Genomic DNA, 21,685 nt, shown 5'->3' on the forward strand with positions numbered 1-21,685 from the left:
TCACAAACATTAGAGGGAGTGTTAATAGATTGAGTTGAGTCTGATTAAGACATTTTTTAGAGCCAACATAATTGTTAGAATATTTTTTCGGTTCAAGTAACCTTTATAAAATATTGAACCTAACTCAACCTAATTAACCATAAATATCGAGTTGGATTGTTCGGGTCATTTATTTAAATTTTTAAACCATAAGTTCGAACCTCAAGATCAATGTTCTTCAAATGTTGTTGTGATAAACTTAGTTATAAGGTTTTTGAAAGAACGCGAAGTTAGTTGGGATAAACTCGAGCACAATTTGCATGAACTAGAAGAAAGCATTGATATACACACACGCATTAGTTTTGAAAAATAATAGATTATGCACACGCGAAATTTAGAAGGATACAGTCGTCTCACATTTTGTTTGCCAAAAAAATTCAATATTATATTTTGTCGTACCATTCTATTACCGTTCTAGATTTAGTTTTTAGTTTGATATAATTAAAATAGATAACAACAATATAAATAAGCATTATTGTATTCATAAGGTGAAAGTGAAGTAACTCGTAACTCGTAAGTATTAATATAGTCGAACCAAAATAAAGTACAACGAAATATTTATACATCTTGTCTTGTAATTTAGTGTTTTTATGTCACTCATTTGAATATAATATTTTTTTTCCATTATAATATAAGTTTCTATATATTGTAACGTGCTTTATTTATAAATACATAATCGTTCATCACAAATAAAAGATGGAGAGAGAGAGCAATTATATTCTCGTGGTATGTTTCAAAAAGTTCCATACAAGCACGAGGTCTAATGGCCAAAAATCGAGAGTGAGTGAGAGTCTAACGACTATAATTTTGAGCTAAGATAATCACGGGAGAAAATGACTACAATGTATATCTTTCGTAAAAATTAGGTTAAATTAATAAAAATACTCTTAAACTTTCTACTGTATTAACAATATGGTATCAGAGCCAGACACCGGACGATGTGCCAGCCTTCTCGTTCTTCCCTGAAAGGGGGGTAGACACGAAGTGGTGTGCCAGTAAAGACACTAAGCCCCAAAGGGGGGTGGATTTAGGGGCGGTCCCACATCGATTGGAGGAAGGAAAGAGTGCCAGCGAGGACACTGGCCCCGAAGGGGGTGGATTATGATGTCCCACATTGGTTGGGGAGGAGAACAAATCACCCTTTATAAGAGTGTGAAAACCTTCCCCTAGCCCGTTTTAAAGCCTTGAGGGTAAGCCCGAAAGAAAAAGCCGAAACAAGACAATATCGGTTGGACCTGGGTCTATTAAATATTTTAAAATTTTCAAAAATATATTTTAATTTATTTATTTATTTTTTAATTAGTGTATAAATTGTGGTATGTTTAAGATTAAACTCACCAAAATTCTCGACATATATCTCAGTCAAAAACACTAAAAATAAACAATTTGGACATCTAATCCTAAAAAACAGCCCCTATTTTAAGCAAAGTTCATCGCTACATAATCTTTCCCATACAAACCATTTCCTCATCACCTCCTCCATCCACTATTACTCAACCCCCCCAAAAAAAAAAACGAAAAAAAACCACAAATCTTTCTGCTCAAAACCCACTATTTATCTCTTTCCCATCTTTCTGGTGGAAAAGAGCTTAATTCAATCTGGGTTTTGATCACCCATTTGCAGAAGAAACCCTCTTCATGTAAACAGGAGGTGGCAACAAACAACTTAATAACATGGTCGGGAAGGTGGTCGTTTCGGGTGTATCCTTTATTCTCGTCGTAGGTGTCGCTCTCGCCGTCGTTGCAGTCGTTAACAAGAGAAATGACATGGCAACTGAGATGCAGACTCTGTCCCCAAAGATGAAGGCAGTCGCAAGCATTTGTTCGGGTACTGATTATCCAAAGGAATGCCAATCTACTCTTTCCGCAACTGCACAAAATTCCACTTCTGATGATCCTAAACAATATATTAAAGCGGCCATTGTTGCCACTATTGAAGAGATTACAAAAGGCTTGAATTTAACGGATACCCTTCGAGTGGAGGCTGCTGATAATAGCACCATCCAAATGTCTGTTGATGATTGCAAGGACTTATTGCAGTCTGCTATTGACTCGCTTCATGCATCTCAGTCCACTGTTGGGGACCCTGATATGCACACTGATGCAGACCGCGTCGGTGATGTTAAGACATGGCTCAGCGCCGTCATTTCTTTTCAGCAATCTTGTCTCGATGGGTTGGAGGAAACTGATCCCGATCTCAGACAGAAGATGCAAGGCGGGCTTGATTCTGCTGGCAAGCTTACCAGCAATGCTCTTGCTATCCTGGATGAAGTTGTGGGGATATTGGAGAAGCTTGGCTTGCAATTGAAGGTTCAACCAAGTGGGCGTAGGCTTCTTGGGACGACAGAAGTAGGAAGCGATGGGTTCCCGACATGGTTGATGGGGGAAGACAGGAAGCTGCTGGCAGCTAGAGGAGGCACCGGGCGAGTGAAGCCCAACGCCGTGGTTGCTAAGGATGGTAGTGGGCAGTTCAAGACGATTGCCGCTGCATTGGCTGCATACCCAAAGGTTCCAACGGGAAGATATGTGATCTATGTGAAAGCAGGGGTGTATGATGAGTACATCATTGTGACTAAAAACATGGAGAACATTTTCATGTATGGAGATGGCCCTAGATCAACTATTGTGACTGGCCGTAAGAGCAACCGCGATGGCGTTACCACCCAAGACAGTGCCTCCTTCTGTAAGTAATTCGAGAAACCCTAAATCCCTAAATCGCGAAATCCGTAAAACCCTAAATCTCTAGATTGTTGAGAAACTAACAAATTGAACCGTAAAATTACCTCGCAGCGGCCATAGGAAAGGGATTCCTCTGCAAATCCATGGGATTCAGCAACACAGCCGGCCCCGAAGGCCACCAGGCCGTAGCCCTAAGAGTCCAATCCGACAAGTCCGCGTTCTTCAACTGCAGAATGGACGGGCACCAAGACACCCTGTACGTTCAAGCGAACCGTCAATTCTACAGGAACTGCGTGATCTCTGGCACCGTGGACTTCATCTTCGGCGATTCGAACACCATAATCCAAAACTCGTTGATCATCGTCCGGCGACCGATGGACAACCAAAAGAACACAGTGACCGCCAACGGACGTGCGGACAATCGCCAGAACACGGGTCTGGTGATCCACAACTGCAGGATCGTGCCAGAGCAGAAGCTGTTCGCGGATAGGTTCAAGATCCCGACATTCTTGGGTAGGCCATGGAAGCAATACGCAAGAACGGTGATCATGGAGTCGACATTGGGGGATTTGATTCAGGCGGCGGGATACATGCCGTGGGCTGGAAACTTCGCATTGGAGACTTGCTTGTATTTGGAGTATGGAAACAGAGGACCTGGAGCGATGACGAAGAGGAGAGTGAAATGGAAGGGCGTGAGAGTGATAGGAAGGAACGAAGCCATGCAGTTCACTGCTGGGCCGTTCCTTCAGGGAAATACTTGGCTTCAGGGTACAGGTGGGCCGTTCTTCGTGGGATTGAAGAACTGAGAACAACTTTGTCGTGATTTGATTCCATTCGATTTCATTCCATTCTTGGGAATTTGTTTGGGGCCCTGTGTCTGTGCATTGTGGTTTGATTTCGTTATTTCTTATATTTATAAATATACCATATTTTTTTTTTTTTTTTTAATAATAGTAATCATAGCCATCATAAAAATAATAATTAATCTACGAAAAACCAAACATCATAATCTATTAAATGTCAAAGGTAACTACAAATCTTTTTTAACACTAACCATATACCTACTACAAGCCAAGAAGGAACCAAGGAACCATGGTCAAACTAGTAGTTACTAAGGAACCATGCATAGCACTGCACTCCTCTGTTTCCTTAGATCAAACTAGAAGATACCAAGGAACAGATACCAAGGAACAATGCATAGCACTGCACTGAATAGGGAGAGTTACTAAGGAACCATGCATAGCACTGCACTCCTCTGTTTCCTTAGATCAATCTAGAAGATACCAAGGAACAATGCATAGCACTGCACTGAATAGGGAGAGTTACCAAGGAACCATGCATAGCACTACACTGAATAGGGAGATGCTGTGTGGTTTCCCTGATCAAACTAGAAGTTACCAAGGAACTAGAAGTTACCAAGAACTTGGTTTCCCTGATCAAACTAGAAGTTACCAAGAACTAGAAGTTACCAAGTAACCAGGTTTCCCTGGTCAAACTAGAAGTTACCAAGGAACTAGAAGTTACCAAGAACTAGAAGTTACCAAGTAACCATGCATAGCGCTGCACTGAATAGGGAGAGTTACCAAGGAACCATGCAGAGCACTACACTAAATGGAGTTGCTGAGTTGAATACACCAATTACACCTAACATGTAGAATGGGTGAATACACCAGCTATACCTAACATGTGGAATGAGTGCATAAGGATGTTGTGGAATGAGTGCATAAGGATGTTGTGTTCAACTTGTAGGCCTCACAGGAGGTTTTATAGTGTAATTTTTCGGGAGGATTGTTGAGAATTGTTGGGAGGTTTTATAGTGTAATTTTTATAGTGTAACACGAGGTTTATAATAAGGAATACATTTTCATTCGTATGAGATACGATTCAACTAGGTTCATGTCCTATACGATGCCAGCACACATGTAGTTCATGTCATATATGATATTAACTCATACACTCCTCATAGACATGTGATGTGAGATTATCTATTAGGGTCATGCCCTCCCGGACAATACAATTTTGCTTCTTATTTGATTGTGACCATTCTCGAGACCAAAAATACTTGAGCCGAGGGAAGTTGTGACAACGAGCTAATCCTCTTATAAAATATTAAACAAGTCGGCATCCTCTTTATTCTCATTGGACTTAATAAGTCTTTGAGCTTTACAATCTTTTTATAATTTCATTAACCAATCAAACACAAAAATTAAACTTTAGAATCTTAAACATATAGCTTTAATTTTTTATATATTAACTTTATTAATTTTTAAATTTTCAAAATTTATTAAACACCAAATTAAATATTTAATACGCATTTTTAATCGTTATTTGACCAAGCCCACCCAAATGGCCCAGTTCAAAGCCCAAATCCCAAAGCCCAAAACCCAAAGCCCAAAGCCCAAGTTGCAGTCAATGCTTTTTTTTTATTCCTTTTTTTTTTTCTTTCTAAAAAGCTAATTTGAGAAATCAATCCATCCCCGTCCTGTTCTGTGCTGAACCCTCAAACTTCTCCTCGTAGTTCATCACTATCCGCGCCTCCTCGCATTTGCGCATCGCCGCCGCGAGGTCGTTCGGTGTTCGTCGACATCGCAGAGCTCGATTCACTGTAAACTTCGTTGTACCTTTCTTGATACTTCAATTGCTTAGTCCTTCTTTTCTCTGTCTCTGTGACTCACACACGCTCACATTTTGTGGGTCTGAAGTATGTTGAGCTTCTTGATTAACTCTTTTATGCTCCTCGCTTTGTTTATTTCAAATTTCTCAATCTGAACCATGACAAGGATAGATATTTATATATTTTTTGTTTTAATTTTCTTATCTTTTCTCCGTTTTTGCTGTTTGTTGCTGGGAAGGATTTGGAAACTCAATATTATCGTCTTTTTTGATAGAAATCCTTAGCTATTCAGATCTAGTCCTGACGCCACGAATTCTGCCATGTTAATTAGCTACTCTTTGTTCTTTTATTCCTGGCCGAGGTGGGTTTGTATGACTTGATGATTTATGTTTCCTTGTGTATTCCGGGGCATATGTGGGGAAATTTGACAACCAGACTCAATCCAATTCAATTATCGTTGGGTTGACTTTAGATTCCTTTTTGTGTTCTTCTCGTTTTTACATGAAATATTGTTAACAATTCTCCCAATGCCTACTTGATTATTTTTTTACTGCATTTCTTTGTCCTCAATTGAATTTCTTACGATGATACTCCTGCAGAAGTTAAAAACTCTAAGCATGGCTGGTCCTAAGCCTGGTAGCTCTGCTAAAACTCCAAAAGCTGGTAAATATTGTTCCTTTAGTACGGTAGTTGTTTGTGCAATTGCTTCGTATTCCCCTCTTTGGCATGTGTTTAATAGTTCTTCCTTGCTAACTGGACAGGCGGTAAAAAGAAGGAGGTGAAGAAAGAGACTGGTTTAGGTCTCACTAATAAGAAGGATGATAACTTTGGAGAGTGGTATTCTGAGGTGCTGTTTCTAGCTTGATTTTTGTTTTCTTCATTACAAAGTGACTTTGTGTTGGGTAAAGTTATTTGTCTGAATTGAGTTTTTGTTTTCATCACACTTTAACTTGACAATACTTGAACATTTTTCCTTCAACTTAGGAGAGAAATGTTTTATTTTGGTTCATAAGGTCTTGTTTCTAGTTCTTCTATGCCACTTTTTTTTATTTTTTTTTCTGTCGTAAAATGTTGTCGATTAGTGGAATCATATATTATGTTAAATGAACAAAAAAGGAAATGAAGATTTCAAAATTTTTGTTTTGTAGCAAGCTCCCCAGTAATATTACGAACAGGCTGTTTTCAGTGGCTTGAATAATTCGTTTTCTAGTTTGTCTAGGTGGTTGTCAGTGGAGAAATGATTGAATATTATGATATCTCTGGCTGCTATATTCTGAGGCCGTGGGCTATGTCTATCTGGGAGACTATGCAAGTAAGGATGCTTTTCTTTCTATAGTCAATTTTACAATCTATTCTCGCTTTGAAGTTTGAGGATTTTATTTGTCACCGATGCAGGTATTTTTTGATGCAGAAATTAAGAAAATGAAAATCAAGAACTGCTATTTTCCACTTTTTGTGTCTCCCGGCGTCTTACAAAGAGAGAAAGATCATATAGAAGGTTTTGCTCCTGAGGTGACGTTTTAATATTAATATATGCAATAATAGTGAAACTTCTCCGTCTGAATTTGAAATGCTTATTACCTTTCCATTCCTCATGTTCTGTTTGTTCATTTTCAATTTTTAAGTTGATAAAGTGAACTTGGTTTAGTGCTGAAAAATTGGTATTTGGCATCCATTTGAAGGTTGCATGGGTGACAAAATCTGGGGAGTCTGACTTGGAAGTGCCTATTGCAATTCGACCTACAAGTGAGACTGTGATGTATCCATACTATTCTAAGTGGATCAGGGGTCACCGTGACTTGCCTTTGAAACTTAACCAGTGGTGCAATGTTGTGAGATGGGAGTTCAGCCATCCCACACCATTTATTAGGCAAGTACTCTTCCGTGTGTTTTTTTTTTCGTTTCTTTACCTTTCACTATGTTGATGGATTACTTTGGACCTGTTAACAGTTAGATGTTTTATCATTTTGTTTAATGATCTTGATTAAATAATTTTGTTCAATGTTCTTGATCAAATAATTTTGTTTAATGTTCTTGATTATATAATTTATTCAATGTTCTTGATTAAATAATTTTGTTCAATGTTCTTGATTAAATAGTTCTATTCAATGTTCTTAACTAAATGTGTCATATTTGCATAAGTCACTATAGTATTCTTGAACCTTTTAAGGATTTTTCAAGAACTTCATTGTTTTAAAATTATTTGTAACCATTTTGAGAAAATGACCAATTTTTATGAACTACTGACTGCAGGAGTCGTGAGTTCCTTTGGCAGGAAGGACATACTGCTTTTGCTACCAAGGATGAAGCAGACACAGAGGTATCAAACAGATACAGAATTTCAAATTACGAAATGGAAAATTGCTTTTGTCATGGTCGAATGTAGAGATTGAAACTAACTTGTCTTTTCTCAGTTTCTAGTGATGAAAATGAGTCAAATATTTTTGGGATAATGGTTTGAGTGGAAACTTAGAACCTTTAAATGGGAAGAGTAGAGATTTGATACATTGAATCTTTCTTTATTTGTCTACTATCGCCTTTGAGTTGACTGTTTGGGTGAAAATAAAGAAAGTAAATTTAGCATTCTTTTCATCTTCAGCTTCTACTTCAATACTAATGGATTTTTAAGAACATAATAAACTCGTTTGATTTGTTTGATGTCACAAGAGAGTGCAGTGGAGTCTTAAGATAAGGTAACTGTGAAGGTGTTGATCTTTTAGAATTTTTGAGATGTACAATTGTACTAATGGCATAATTATAAACTTTTCTTTCTTGATCAAACTTGGAGATTCAAGCATGCAAACTCCCTTTAATTTGAAGCTGAGTGGGGCCTAAATTGGCTGAGTTCTTCAAGTGATCATCCTCAAGTTCTTAGAACTCAAGGGATGAGTTTTCTTTCGTTGGAAAGCTTGATGGTTCAATTTAGATATCAATTGTGTCATAAATTTTATATTTTATATAATGCTTGGATAACTTTTTAATGGTCGAAACTGATTTTTTTTTTTTTAAAAAAAACAAATTCAAGTTTGGAAATTATTAGTGATTTATATTTTGAATTTTAAGTCATGTGCTCATATTTTTTCTTGGCATTACATTCTATCAATTGATTTGTTGACGATGAATCATGCCTATTGTTCATTGATAAACTATCCATAGCTGTTACGCTTCTGAATTGTCTTGTCTTTTCTTTGGGAAGAAAACAAAGGTGTATAAATAATTTTAAGAGTAGAGAGGGTAGAGGGAGTGTTAAATCTCCATCTTCATAATCAATTCAAGGGAGATCACAAAAAAAAAAAAACCTCGATCTGTCCCTGAAAATATGCAACTCTTTTGTGTAACTTTGGTTATTCTTTAAAGGTTACTTTCATTTCAGGTTCTTGAGATATTGGAACTGTATAGGCGCATATATGAAGAATACCTTGCGATTCCTGTTATTAAGGGCAAAAAGAGTGAGATGGAGAAGTTCGCTGGTGGTCTTTACACCACAAGCGTTGAGGTATAAGTTGACTAAATTTTATGACCTATTTTCAAAATGGTGAATCAATATCCGTTGCTGGTTCAAGTTGTATAAAACCATTTCTTCATGTGTGGTATGTGTGTGCAGGCATTTATCCCAAACACTGGTCGTGGAATTCAGGGTGCAACTTCACATTGTTTGGGTCAAAATTTTGCGAAAATGTTTGAAATAAACTTTGAAAATGAAAAGGGGGAGAAAGCTATGGTCTGGCAAAATTCATGGGCCTACAGTACTAGAACGGTAATATTTGAGTACATTTGGCTTTGGCAACTTGTCAGAGTGAATTTCTGGGTTTGTGAAACAACAAACAGTGATGAAGGCATATATTACCTTTTATGAATGGTCATGGTCATTTCTTTTAGTCGCTTATCTAGTCAAATTGTTTACAGATTGGTGTGATGGTTATGGTTCACGGGGATGACAAGGGATTGGTGCTGCCTCCCAAAGTTGCATCAGTTCAAGTTGTTATCGTTCCTGTTCCTTACAAAGATGCAGATACTCAGGGGATTTTTGATGCTTGTTCTGTCACTTTGGATACGTTGTCTGAAGCAGGAATTCGTGCAGAGGTAGACGCTAGGGATAATTATTCTCCTGGATGGAAGTATTCTCACTGGGAAATGAAAGGTGTTCCACTCAGGATTGAAATTGGGCCTAAGGACTTGGCAAACAATCAGGTTACATATTCTGTCTATTAATATATTTTTCGGTCACTACTGAAATACTGTTTTCCCTTAGCTAATACTTTTTAATGCCTTGGACTATGTTGATACATTGAGCTAATATATAATTATGTACTTCTAGGTACGTGCTGTTCGCCGTGATAATTCAGCAAAGAAGGACATACCTAGGGCGTCCTTGGTTGAGCAAGTGAAAGAATTGCTAGAAAGTATTCAACAAAGCCTGTTTGACGCAGCAAAAGTAAAACGGGACACATGCATTCAGGTTATTAATACTTGGGAAGAGTTTACTGAAGCACTCAGTCAGAAGAAAATGATATTAGCTCCATGGTGCGATGAAGAGGTATAGTTTCTTGGTGTTCTTATTGCTATTTTGATTCTGATTGGGAAGGATGGCTGCTTTTTGGTTCTGACGTTTCATGAGGCCACCATAATTTTATTTGATTAGTTAAAGGGATTCTTATGGTCAGTTTTTTTTCAATATATTACTCGATATGCGCTCTCATCTGCTGTTTTTTTTTTGTGTGTGTGTGTGTGTGTCTGTGTGGAGCTCGTGTATGTATCTTTGAAGAGCTTCTTGCACGTTTTGGCTGCTGTAGCTTTAAAGTAGTGTCTCACTTGGATGATTTCTGTGAAATTTCGGGGGTAGTTATCAAATGATATTTTGAACTCCATTGACCACTGGCTTGAGTACATGCATTTTCAAGTGTTTGTTCTATGCCAACCTCTATCATCTACTGGTGCACTTTTCCTTAAGGGGTTTCATTGTTTTGTTCCTCCAGGAGGTTGAGAAAGATGTGAAAACAAGGACCAAGGGTGAGATGGGAGCAGCTAAAACTTTATGTTCTCCATTCGAGCAGCCCGAACTTCCAGAAGGTACTAAATTTCTGTCCAAATCTGGTTTCTTGTAAAAAAAAAAAAAAAAAAAAAAAAATTGATAATAGGACTATATATTATCTTTTGACATCTTGGGGGAATTTATGAGCTAAACTCTTTTTGGTTCCTTGAATTGATGTTTGTGCTCAGGTACTAAATGTTTTGCATCTGGGAAGCCTGCCAAAAAATGGAGCTATTGGGGCCGCAGCTACTAAACTACACAAGCTCATGTTTATCACCCACGCTATACTTGGATACTTGTCAAGTAATCAGCTTTAGAGTTCTTGAGTACGAGTGCTTTCAATTCAGTTAATTCTGAGTTCATTAGAATTTCCAATTGTTTAATCATTCACCAAGCAAGTTAACTATAGAATCTTGTTTTACACTTCTTTTTTTGATAATTTATGGGTTTTGCCTTACAATCTTGTTTTCAGTTCTGTTAAATTATTAGTCCAACGCTTAGAAGCTTCTAAATTTCATATTTTCTTTCTTTCATATTCTCGGGAACTTGTCATGATTTAACTCAGTTATCATCACCCAATAGCGACTTTTAAATGATTCCTTTTTGTAGTCTCATTCAAAGTATCAGTATTGATAATGGCCAAGCTCGGAAGATTGGTACTGAATGAGTATCAATGGTACCTACCTTCATTGGAGATGGCTAAGCCACTGGGATATTTTAGTGAAAAACTAAGCCTCAACAGCTATCGACTAAGGAATTAAGGTCTCTGATGGTTGATGCTAATGGGGATGTGTCGGAAGTAGTACCAAGCGAAGGCAGTGGTGGGATTAACTTCGACTGACACCATCGAAGTGAAAGGATTGATCGATCTGCTAAGAGATCGTCTTGATCCCATGTTTTCTCTAGTTTCTGTAAAGGGTTTAGGGTTGATGGAACAGACCTAATTGAAACTTTCTTGGTTAGAAATGTAATTGAAATTTGTAAGGCACTGAATGGAAAAACATTGCAGATATTAGGAACAAAATTAGATATCTGCCCTTGTGGGTAAAACTAAAAATAATCTCTAATGGATCTTGCTAGCATGATGGTGCCTATGTACGCTTTTAATCAATGAATTATTAGTGGGATTAGAGGACTCGAGAATGAGCTTCAACACTACCCAAGTGTGTCATATTTCAAATGAGTTAAAATTGGTAGGTTCTTAACTCAACTAGCTAAGTGAGACCAATATCCATCGATCCAAGTAGATTCTCTATTAAGCATATGAATATGATCAAATCATGATCTAAGAGACCTTATAAGGCTACCATGTATTGCATCTCTATTAAGCATATTAATATGATCAAATCATGATCCTAAGAGACCTTATAAGGCTACCATGTATTGCATCTCTATTAAGCATATGAATATGATCAAATCATGATCCTAAGAGACCTTATAAGGCTACCATGTATGGCGTGGCTTAGGCACGTAAGTTTTGAGAAACGTTATAAGGGCTACTATGCATGACATAGATTAGATAAGTAAGTTTTGAAAAGTCAATATTTGTACATGTGAGACAGTCTCCAAATTCCACTACTATCATCTCATTCCAATTTCTGCCATAATTCCTTTCACAACCCTATTCAAATCTCTCTTGTTTGGAAGGACAATTAGCTCCTTTATTTCCCATTTACTTTATCTTCATTATTCAAAGGACAGTTAACTTTAAGCTTACCCTTTTTCATGACTTAGTAAGTTAGTCAATTTAGATAAGACTAGACTCTGATTATTGGAGAATGAGGATGTATTTGTTCATGGATCCATGCATATATTATACAGTAATATAAGAAACTAAAAGGATAATAAGAAAAGGAGAGCTCAACTGCATGTAGACAATCGTTAAAAAATTAGGATTATAACCATTACTGGCAAATAAACAAGACAAAATCAACCTAAAACCTTAATTTCCATAGGCCTAATAGAAGAAAACAAAGATGGAGCAGCTACTTGTACACTTTTTTGGACAGAAAACCAGCTATCTCAGCTGCAGCTTCATAGGCACCCTCCACACATCGCCCCAGGGCCACACCACAAACGTAGTTTCCACCCAAAAACAACCCTTCCATTCCAGCTTCTCTCAATCCAGCCTTGGCGGTATCCAAAAGATCAAGATGACCAATCAAGAATTGTGGAATGGCTTGCGGCCATACCCTAACACTCAATAGCAAAGGATCCTCTGCATTCGTGTTTATGATGATTTTTCTTAAATCCCGATCGACTGCTTCGACAAGTTCACTCTCCGTCTGTTATCGCACAAGCACTTAAAGTCAACAGTAATAATAATCTGAAGTCTTTGAAGGAGGAAACCAATGTTAGAAAGAAACAAGGTAGGCTTAGAAGAAGGAATTTAAATGGTATTCAACCATTATATGAGCAACAATCAGTAGTAAATCCTTAAGTCAAAGGATGAGCAGAAAGGCAATAATAATTCAAAGGTCTAAATTGTTTGGCGACTCCCGTGAGTAAAATAGTTTTATTATGGCATCAATATCCCAGCAAGGACAGATGGTATCATCTTAGATCTGGAGAGCTAATGAAAATAGGAATTAATTATGTAACTATGAACAATCTTCTTGCTCAGTGATCTGTTCTCTTTTAACCAGACAAGAAGAAAAGAAGAAACAAAAAGGATTCTACTACTACTCGTGGTTGCAGTAAAGCACGGTATATTGACAGACTTATTTGAAGCTCAGCTAAAGAGAGATGAAGCAAAGCGTTTAGGGCTAGTAGGGTGCTAGTTGCTCAAAATTCACGACTGGATATAATTACTCTTGATCACTTACGGGTGCTTAAAATTTTTCAAAAAAAGAAAAGAAAAGAAAAAAAAAAAGGCCTAATGAGGTTCTCAGCACAGCTGTGATACAGGAAAAATACATAGAAGACATGGGCATGGATCATGGAAGTTTCAACCCTTTTGCTTAGCCAAAGACAACATTTGCTCTTCCTTTGGAGGTGGCTATCGAAGTACTTGAGTTTGAACATTACATTAATAATCGGTCAAGGAACAAATGCAATATGAGAAAGGACAAATATATAACTTCAGATGAAAATTAAGCTAGCTATTGTTTGAGGCAGTCAAGGATGAGAGAGGCATGATCAGGGCTGAGCTTTCATTCCAAAAGATGGGACAAAATTGAAGTTTTCCCCGGCCTTTCGTAACCAAGTACACAAATTATAGCAAGAATGGATAGAATTGTTTGATTCCAGCAAGATGCGGGCATAACTAACCTAGGAATCAAATACAAAATAGTACAGCACTCCTTTTGCTACACTTTATAGGAATGATTTGGATGGGTAGTATAATTCGCCACTTTTGTCAAGGTGATCTCTATCAAGATTGATTAATTTGACTCAAGAAAGAAAGTCATTTTGTCCGGATGATATGTGAACTTGTTGGGATGGGGTATGAAGGCTATAAATAAAGGGTTAGGAGATTCGAGAGTTTGACAAATATTAGGTGAAAGTGGAGAAGAGAGATGACCATATCGATAGGTTATCATCCTTGGAATGTTTTAACATAATCAAATTCAATCTACAAACTAAATAAATAAATAAATAATCAGCCTACAAGTGGCAACTTTGCATATTTTCTTTCCCAAAAGATTATGGAGATCTTTTGTTGAAACTATGCGGCACCCAAGTTTGTCAAGATTACTTAGAGTCAGTGACTAGAAGTTCTGAGGCAGAGGCTTCGTTTGTTATTTATACAAGTACTCATCTAAAAAAGTGAGTGACAAATGGCAGTTGAAACTATCCTAACAGGTAGCACCATCATTTCAACACTACTATGCATATAAATATAGATACAACAATAAGCCTTATGTATTTATTTTTTCCAACGAAACCATAAATAGATCAGAAAGATCGTTTCTAAACTGTGGTATAAAAATTACCTTGGCAAGAATTTCAGTATTTGTAGACCCTCCAATGTAGTTCAAGAGTAACACCCTTCCATCTGGTGCTCGATTGGGAAAAAGAGATGAGCTGTATATAGTTCCTGTAACATGTGAATGCACTTCAATTACTCACACCAACAGTTACAGCTGTAAGGACTGCATAGCAAAATTTAGGTCAACAGAAGTGATAGACTCAATCCCAGATGAATGTAGAGAATGCAGGTTTACCCAAAGTTGTCACCCCTTGGCTGCGAGGGTGCAATTGACCGAACCCCTTTAGTTCACCATCTACCAAGCGTTCTTTTCTAATTGCTTCTTTTGGATATGATATAGTAACTGATGCAACTGGTGGATAATAAAATTTTGAAAGTGCATCTGCAGCTGTCACCTGCAGGCAAGGAATCATCAAAGAGAAACGAACTTAGAACAGAGAACCAACGTTGCACGACTTCCTGTGCTCGCACCAGTTGCACGACTTTACAGAATCAGAGATTTGTGCATTCTGCACTAGTAAATAAACTGAGTTTCTTAATAGTTGGATGCATATACTTTATACAAATTTTAGAAAGCACTAGATGGGTGTGCATGCAGCAAACAGAAACCTCAGAAAAAATTAACTAAGTTGCCTTTGAAGTTTTTTGCTCAAATCAGGCCAAAAATTTTACAATTCAAAGGCATACTAATTTCAAGGAGTTGAGAAAATAAGCAGCAACAACTCGGCATGCACAGCTTCTTCAATCAACCTACCCTTTTTTTCCCACCAACACATGCAAAGATAATGGGAGATAACTCATAATTCTGCTTAATGAATAACCATAATCAAAATGGAATCAGCAAAGAAAAAGCTCTTTATGCAAAGGAGAAGTTACAGGTTTAGGCTATGTTTGATCCTTAGAAAACAGGTTTTGGGCTACCCTCCTATCCTCTTTAAACTGGCAGGTCGCTTTCCCGCAATACATTAGAGGCTTCGTTGACTTATCTTGCTTAGCCACCCTTTCACTAACGAGAAGAAAATCCTTTGCCTCCAACTTATTAGATCCTTTTTCGTAATCTTTTACAGCTAGAAAGAAACAATGGAATCTTCAATGATTAAAAAAACACCGTTGATAGCTTTCTTTGTAATGTCTTTTTTGTAGTCCTATTGATGAAAATAATATTCTTCTCTCAAAATAGTTATAGTTTATGGATCTTTATACCAACTAGAACAATTATTTGTAATCTTCCTTGGTTTGCTTTCGATCTTGGGCTTTCCCACCCTTTTTTGTAATTGTGTCCCATCTATGAAGTGGCTTCTTTTTTTTTTTTTTTTTTTTTTTTTTTTTTTGAAAAAAAGAACATTGGAAATTTTAAATAACATATGCAACCTTACCCCCAACAACAAAAACGTATGGTCACTTTTCTTGAAGTTCCAATGTAAGTGAATCTATATCTTCAAAAGAAAATTTAAAAATACCAATAGCTTGACCATATATACTGATTTAGGGTTTCTCTTCTTTGATTCTACCTTAAACATCTATTTTCACTACTTGACTGATGTTTAAGTGTGTTTCCATAATGTCAATTCCATGCTATTAGACACTTAAATCCACTGTGGATGAAGCAAATCACATAATAAAATATACGTTACTAATTTTTACAAATCCATTTTGAGTTTTTGATAACAGGTGATCTGGGTAATAAAAGGGTATGGCTACAATTATGAACACTAAGGAAAGCAATGGAAAAGCTGGAAGTATATATGGACACTAACACCACAAAAATACTCATGACAAGGTCTTAACAAAAATCATATTCAAGTCGCAAGAAATTAAATTACCGAGATTGGACGCAACAGAGTGCTGGCAACATAAGAAGGAACTGTCATGATGACACTTCTGCTTAGAATAGAGATTGGCCCTTCCGGTGTTTCATACGTCAAACTATAACCTCCATCATCCATTTTACTGATACTAGATAGCTTCCAAGACAACTTTACTTTACTTCCCAAGCTACCATCAACAGAAAAAGTTGAAGAATTGAGACTGATAGTCACAAAACTTGTAAGAAATTTTGGTTTTCAATTAGTACTTACCAAGTAGAAATTGCATTTGGCAACATGGCAAGTCCTTTCCTAAAAGATCCAACAGTTTGGCCCTTGGGCTTTGGCAGGCGCCTAGAATGTAAGAAGTTAGTTATTGAACAAGCTTTACATCATGAAGTGGCGAGGGGGGAAAAGAAAGAAAAACAAGGAAACGCCGTGAAGTTAAATCATTACGGATCTCTGGGTGGCTTGTCAGCTTTATTCCTTTCTTGAAATGCTTTGAAAGTTCCACCAATAATACTACCACCATTTTGCTCTAGCTTCCAAACCTTACCAAAAGCTGCTTTCATGCTTAGCTTTGAAGGGTCACCAGCATATACGCCTGAACAAGACAGTTTCAGGTCATAATTGATTCGATGAGAAAAGCAATCCATCAAAGAGGTAAAACCTTGAAAATCTAAAATTATTACAACTTACCTGAAGAGTACAAACAGTGTAGCCATTACTCTTAATACTACTCATCAGTCATTACTATTATGCTTATAATTGAAGGGTTACAAAACATTTTCAGCCCTTCCTCTCCCAATCAACCCTTGCAGAAACACTCACGAGATTCTTCATACCATTTTCAATGATAATTTCTACGGAAGTCCATCTTTTATAAGAGATCTTTTCAATAGAAGTATACCCTTTATATCTTATCATCCAGGAAAATATGCAGTCTCGAAGAGTGAACAAAAGGGATTTGACAGAGGATCTGCAATCCACACAATGACGCTAGAGCGTGCACCAACTTACAATAGTTGGTAAAAATTGATTCAAAAGTTTTATCTCTATACCTCCCGTAAAATCAATTGGAAGTTTTTCTTCTTCTTTTCTTCTTCATTTTCTTTTATATCAATTCAACACATATAGTCAGTGTATAGGTCATTTCTAAGCATTAAAGAACACAAGAACACCTCGGAGACCACACTTAAATGAAAACTTATGAATGAATGAGTGAAAATGTGAGAGGACATTATTATTCTTTCTATATACAGGACGTCTCTTAGGAAAGTGTTCTATTCCTTGTAGACTTTTTCTCTTCCTAAAATTACAACTACTTATGCACAGTATGCAAGTGGAATGAGTGACATTCAAAAAATACTTTCTATTCTCCAAGTAGACAACAAAAATTTCCATCATAGAAATTATGTTGAAGATAGACCTCATCACTTGTATATTTAGTCTTCCTCTGATCCTTGCCATTCAGAAGCCTTATCAAGGATGACAGATTGCAAAGAAAGTTTAGAGGTTGGTCCCTTTCGCCCTCAGGTTGTAGATTGTGTTAAAAAAGGGCAACACTATTGACCATCCTTTTCTCCATTGTGAGTTCGCTTTTTTCTCATGGAGCTTTGTTGCTGAGCTGGCTGCTGGGTATTTTGTTTTGTTTACCCAAGAAGGTGGATGATTGGCTTTTAGAAGGGTTAGATGCTTGGAATCTAAGAGGTAAGGCCAAGGTAGTTGGAAATTGTGCCTTTAGAGCTCTTTTGTGGCACTTGTGGAAGGAAAGGAATGCAAGAACTTTTCAAGATAAGTCTTTACACTATGATATCTTCTGTAATTTTGTACAAAATATGGCCACTTGATGGGTTTCTTTACACAATTAATTTTGTAATTACAGCCTCTTAATGATTTTAAAAGATTGGAAGGCTCTCTTGTATAGGCTGGCTATGGGGGAATGGGGTGCTCACTACCTCCGGCCCTTAGGTTGTTCTTGCTTCTATTATGAAATATGTTCCTTCATTGGTTCTTAACAATATAATATATATATATATATATACTCAAAATAAAATGGATATATGGACGTAATTGAATATAGTGAATCACCTGAACAAAATGGCTCTATCAAGCGTTCAAAAACTTCATCACCAAGGTTCCGACGAACAAATTCTTCCACTGATTCCTCTCGACCCTGTTACCTTTGTCAGTATTACAACATATGAGAACCTAAAACTATAAATTTTTGTTTTGCTGAGATTGATGGGGCATGTAAGCGTGACAATGTACTTCAATATAGAGAAAGAGGATTGAGAACACAAACTGGAGGAGGAGGGCGAATGCCCAGTGCACCAAAGCCTGCTCTGATTTTTCCACCAAGGCTCATCAAGTCAAAGAAAGGTAGATCATTAGGCTTTGCGGGCACTGGTCTGAGCTTTCCATCCCACAATACAAAGCGAGGTGCGTCTGGATCTCCCAGAACTAGATCATCTTTCAAGCCACTATCTACCTGTCATAGTATATGAATCAACAAATAAACAAATAACACCGGGAAAACGCACCCAAAGAAAAATACTCCCTAAAATAAACTTCCATACCACTTACAAAATCATAAGAAAATAAATTCCTAAGTGATAGATAGTAACGAATATGAAGATCCCCTCCCACTACACTAATTGGTGTAGTTAGTTGGAGCAAAAAAATCCCACGGAACTACAATCAACAAAACTAAGCAACTTAGAGTGGGTACCTTCTTCAACACATACTCAAGACAGATTGACATTTTCTAGAGTGCCTACTTATCCGCAATAAAGAATTTACATTCACAGATTTCGGAGAAGATTTTCGCTCATAGACAGAGGGACCCTTTATTTATTTCTTTTTAGAGGAACGACATGAATAACTAGGTTCACTAGTATGCTTGGAAAAATTTATCACATCACAAGTAAACTCTTAGCATGGACTGATGAGAACAAGTATGACCAGAAGAGCCTTAGAAAAAGGTTACGGTAAATGGCATAATAGAAAAGGTTTTGTCAACTGAGAGTAATAATTTGCCTTAGACAATGGCTGCTTGAATGAAAGAGGAGATAATTGCCCACCTTACTTCGTCTTAGATTATAAAAATTACTTCAAAAGGTTGAAAATTTAAACGTTTCCTCTCTAATTTAACCCCAAAGTCAGTTAGAACCTACAATTTTGCCCATTCCCTAAATAAATTTGGGCTCCCATGCTCAAGAGAAGGTCAACAAAATCAGCTTCAATCCACGAGTGAAAGGACAGTGACATTATTTATAGCAATTCAGCACACAACCCAAAATGGAGAAGACGGGAAACAAATAACGAGAATGATACCAACCACCATAGTGAGAATAGGATCAGAGGGCTGGAAGCTATTAGGACCTTCTTCCCAGAGATACCCATCCCTCTCAACAGTAGTAATGTTGCCTCCAACGCGACCCCTCGCCTCCGTAACGAGGATGTTAGGGGCAACATCAGAGTGCTTAGTCGCAAGGGCCTGAGCAATACAGAGGCCGCTAATTCCACCACCGATGACCACACAGTCCACAATGGAAGAGGGAGCAGAGCCCTTGGAAGGAGAAAGGGCGGTGGAGCCCTCGGCGATTGAGCACCTGAAGTTGGGGCGAAGGCGATTGATACGGAGAGAGATGCGGAGTGGATGGAAAGAAGGAATGTTTGAGGAGCGGAGAAGAGTGGAAAGGTGAGGGCGCCGGAAGGGGTGGTCGGTGAGGAGCGTGGCGCCGGTGGCCATGGCGGAGAGGTAATTGAAAAAATTGATGGTGAAGAAAGGATACAGAGTTGACTCTGGATTCGTTATCTATAACAACATTTTGGAATGACCTGCAAGTCCCCGAACCTGTCGGGGGCCATCGACAAAAATGAGACAAATTAAGGGGCATTAAAGAAATTTGGATGGTTTTTAATTTCTTTTAAAAGTTTAATTAATAAGCTTAAATTTTAAAAAAAATAATAATAAATAAATAAAAACATTAGACTAGTTTGTGTCTCGGGTGAAAGCACCTAGACTAAAATGGAACGAGACCTGCAAGGTGAGTAGCTTGTCTCGAGTGGATGCCTCCTAAGAGTAACGAAGGTGTGCGAAGGTAGGCTCAAGCTAAGATTCTGCTCGTGAGCATAATGGTATAAGCCTGCCTGACGTTGAGACCGATTAGTTAAACAGAGACGAAACTTGACTATAGTGATCCCTTTTTCAATTTCGAGGCTTTCATCCCGAAACACAGCTAGACCTCGTCCCGTCTATGTCTGTTCAATCTGAATCTTGCAACGTTGAGGTTCCCATAATCATTTCTTTTTTAACACTCATCAATACGTATAAAATTATATTGATATGAAATTATAGAAGAAACTCCGACTTTTAAAATGATATTTGATATATTCATTAAATTATGACCAAATTTTCTAATCACATTTATCGCTAAATATATTATTTTATTACGAGAAACTTTTATTTTACTTTTATTTTAAAAACAAGTAATATGCACTAAATTATCTAATAAAAAATCTTCTAAATTTTAATTAGGTAGACTTTAAATAGAGACTCTATTTAATTTAATTATTAAGTTTAGATATATATTTTTTTTCTTTATATAACTTTCTTTTACCACTTTATTTTTTTTAATTTAAATTGTAATAGATATTCTAAAATTACATTTAAAAGCTACTTTTAATTAATTTTAATCATAAGTGGAACTAAATATCAAAATGCTTTGTAACTAAACACTTTTATAAAATTAATTATAAACTAAAATACTTTAGCTTAAAATATTTATTCTAAATTCACTCTCAAATATTCCTTAATTTATTGAAAATTGCTTTTAATTGTATAAAAATAGAACTAAATATTAAAACAATTATACCAAAATTAATTTTAATAAATTAATAATAAATTAGTTAATTTTGGTAGAATCACTATTTCTAAAATTGTTTTCGAATATGGTGTAAGTATCTTATCCACAAAACTACGCAAATAAATAGGTATACGAATGAACCGAGAGCATGTTCGCATGGGAGCTTGAGGATAGGATGACTAGGAAAGGTCGAAAGGAAATGAAAGTTATTACTTATATTAATAATGTGCATCTTTCCTTCTCGATGGCTCAATCATAGAAATTTTATTGTTAAGTATGTTTTTTTAAGAGCAATTCTGTGTTGGACGGTCTCTTAGGAATTTTCCTGTAATATATGTGAGTGAGAACGAAACATGCTCACAGGATTTGTGTTGGTTTGTAGAGGTAGTTTTGACACACTCTTCTACTAAAGATAGTAGATTGTCTCAATCATGCTCTTCGACCAAAAGCCCTGAGAAAAGGAGACCAATTGCACATCCTCGGGTCAACCTCTCAAGGAGGCATGCATCCTCGCTAAATTCAGTTTGGTTCATCTTTAACTTAATTTGTAATATAAACATAACAAACTGTAAATGATTCTTGTATAAATACTTATCTTCAACCTAAAGAACGTAAGCTTTTGTTTCATTCTCTAAACCTTGCTATACCTAAATTTTATGCGCTAACTTAAGCATTGAAGTCGGTATGACAAGTATCACACCGACGTGTTATTTT

The 21,685-nt window shown here is 36.9% G+C and overlaps 3 protein-coding genes and 1 long non-coding RNA gene across 6 annotated transcripts; 2 read left to right on the top strand and 2 right to left on the bottom strand.

The window, feature by feature from the left end:
- Nucleotides 1-1,373: 1,373 nt before the first annotated feature.
- LOC147794899 (uncharacterized) lies at nucleotides 1,374-2,965 on the bottom strand. Its single transcript, XR_015420194.1, has 3 exons — nucleotides 2,823-2,965; nucleotides 2,010-2,720; nucleotides 1,374-1,909 (listed from the first exon to the last, which is right to left on the bottom strand). It is a non-coding gene; the product is annotated as an uncharacterized LOC147794899 (long non-coding RNA).
- Nucleotides 1,714-3,653, top strand: LOC111790477 (putative pectinesterase/pectinesterase inhibitor 45). Its single transcript, XM_023671391.2, has 2 exons — nucleotides 1,714-2,722; nucleotides 2,830-3,653. Exons 1-2 carry the CDS (start codon nucleotides 1,714-1,716, stop codon nucleotides 3,522-3,524), a joined length of 1,704 nt encoding a protein of 567 aa, XP_023527159.2. The 3' UTR covers nucleotides 3,525-3,653.
- Nucleotides 3,654-5,175: 1,522 nt separating this feature from the next.
- On the top strand, nucleotides 5,176-10,824 carry LOC111803500 (proline--tRNA ligase, cytoplasmic). Of its 2 annotated transcripts, XM_087124302.1 has the most exons (13): nucleotides 5,176-5,323; nucleotides 5,932-5,995; nucleotides 6,094-6,179; nucleotides 6,552-6,644; nucleotides 6,728-6,844; nucleotides 7,015-7,202; nucleotides 7,586-7,652; nucleotides 8,706-8,828; nucleotides 8,937-9,089; nucleotides 9,239-9,523; nucleotides 9,651-9,869; nucleotides 10,309-10,402; nucleotides 10,553-10,824. In XM_087124302.1, the coding sequence occupies exons 2-13, from the start codon at nucleotides 5,950-5,952 to the stop codon at nucleotides 10,615-10,617; spliced, it is 1,536 nt and encodes a 511-aa protein (XP_086980428.1). In that variant the 5' UTR covers nucleotides 5,176-5,323; nucleotides 5,932-5,949; the 3' UTR covers nucleotides 10,618-10,824. The 2 variants fall into 2 exon arrangements, with proteins under 2 accessions (XP_086980428.1, XP_086980431.1); XM_087124305.1 differs by lacking the exons at nucleotides 5,176-5,323; nucleotides 5,932-5,995 and having other exon boundaries at nucleotides 6,543-6,644.
- Nucleotides 10,825-12,206: 1,382 nt separating this feature from the next.
- LOC111806315 (protoporphyrinogen oxidase 1, chloroplastic) lies at nucleotides 12,207-19,936 on the bottom strand. 2 transcript variants are annotated; one of them, XM_087124296.1, is made up of 9 exons: nucleotides 19,441-19,930; nucleotides 18,406-18,591; nucleotides 18,192-18,276; nucleotides 16,557-16,704; nucleotides 16,374-16,454; nucleotides 16,119-16,290; nucleotides 14,531-14,690; nucleotides 14,300-14,403; nucleotides 12,207-12,649 (listed from the first exon to the last, which is right to left on the bottom strand). In XM_087124296.1, the coding sequence occupies exons 1-9, from the start codon at nucleotides 19,852-19,854 to the stop codon at nucleotides 12,350-12,352; spliced, it is 1,650 nt and encodes a 549-aa protein (XP_086980422.1). In that variant the 5' UTR covers nucleotides 19,855-19,930; the 3' UTR covers nucleotides 12,207-12,349. The 2 variants fall into 2 exon arrangements, with proteins under 2 accessions (XP_086980422.1, XP_086980426.1); XM_087124300.1 differs by having other exon boundaries at nucleotides 12,561-12,697; nucleotides 19,441-19,936.
- Between the last annotated feature and the right edge of the window lie 1,749 nt (nucleotides 19,937-21,685).

Source organism: Cucurbita pepo, chromosome 1, assembly GCF_057944985.1.
Source record: "Cucurbita pepo subsp. pepo isolate OVF chromosome 1, ASM5794498v1, whole genome shotgun sequence".
NCBI lineage: Eukaryota > Viridiplantae > Streptophyta > Magnoliopsida > Cucurbitales > Cucurbitaceae > Cucurbita > Cucurbita pepo.

Excerpts from the sequence above, each read along its gene's own strand:
- LOC111790477 (XM_023671391.2), top strand. The coding sequence starts at position 1,714 with ATGGTCGGGAAGGTGGTCGTTTCGGGTGTATCCTTTATTCTCGTCGTA. Across the intron at positions 2,723-2,829 it reads CCAAGACAGTGCCTCCTTCT|CGGCCATAGGAAAGGGATTC; the intron begins GTAAGTAATTCG and ends ATTACCTCGCAG.
- LOC111803500 (XM_087124302.1), top strand. The coding sequence starts at position 5,950 with ATGGCTGGTCCTAAGCCTGGTAGCTCTGCTAAAACTCCAAAAGCTG. Across the intron at positions 5,996-6,093 it reads TGCTAAAACTCCAAAAGCTG|GCGGTAAAAAGAAGGAGGTG; the intron begins GTAAATATTGTT and ends CTAACTGGACAG. Across the intron at positions 9,870-10,308 it reads CTCCATGGTGCGATGAAGAG|GAGGTTGAGAAAGATGTGAA; the intron begins GTATAGTTTCTT and ends TTGTTCCTCCAG.
- LOC111806315 (XM_087124296.1), bottom strand. The coding sequence starts at position 19,854 with ATGGCCACCGGCGCCACGCTCCTCACCGACCACCCCTTCCGGCGCCCT. Across the intron at positions 18,592-19,440 it reads ATCCTATTCTCACTATGGTG|GTAGATAGTGGCTTGAAAGA; the intron begins GTTGGTATCATT and ends ATACTATGACAG. Across the intron at positions 14,404-14,530 it reads CCAAGGGGTGACAACTTTGG|GAACTATATACAGCTCATCT; the intron begins GTAAACCTGCAT and ends CACATGTTACAG.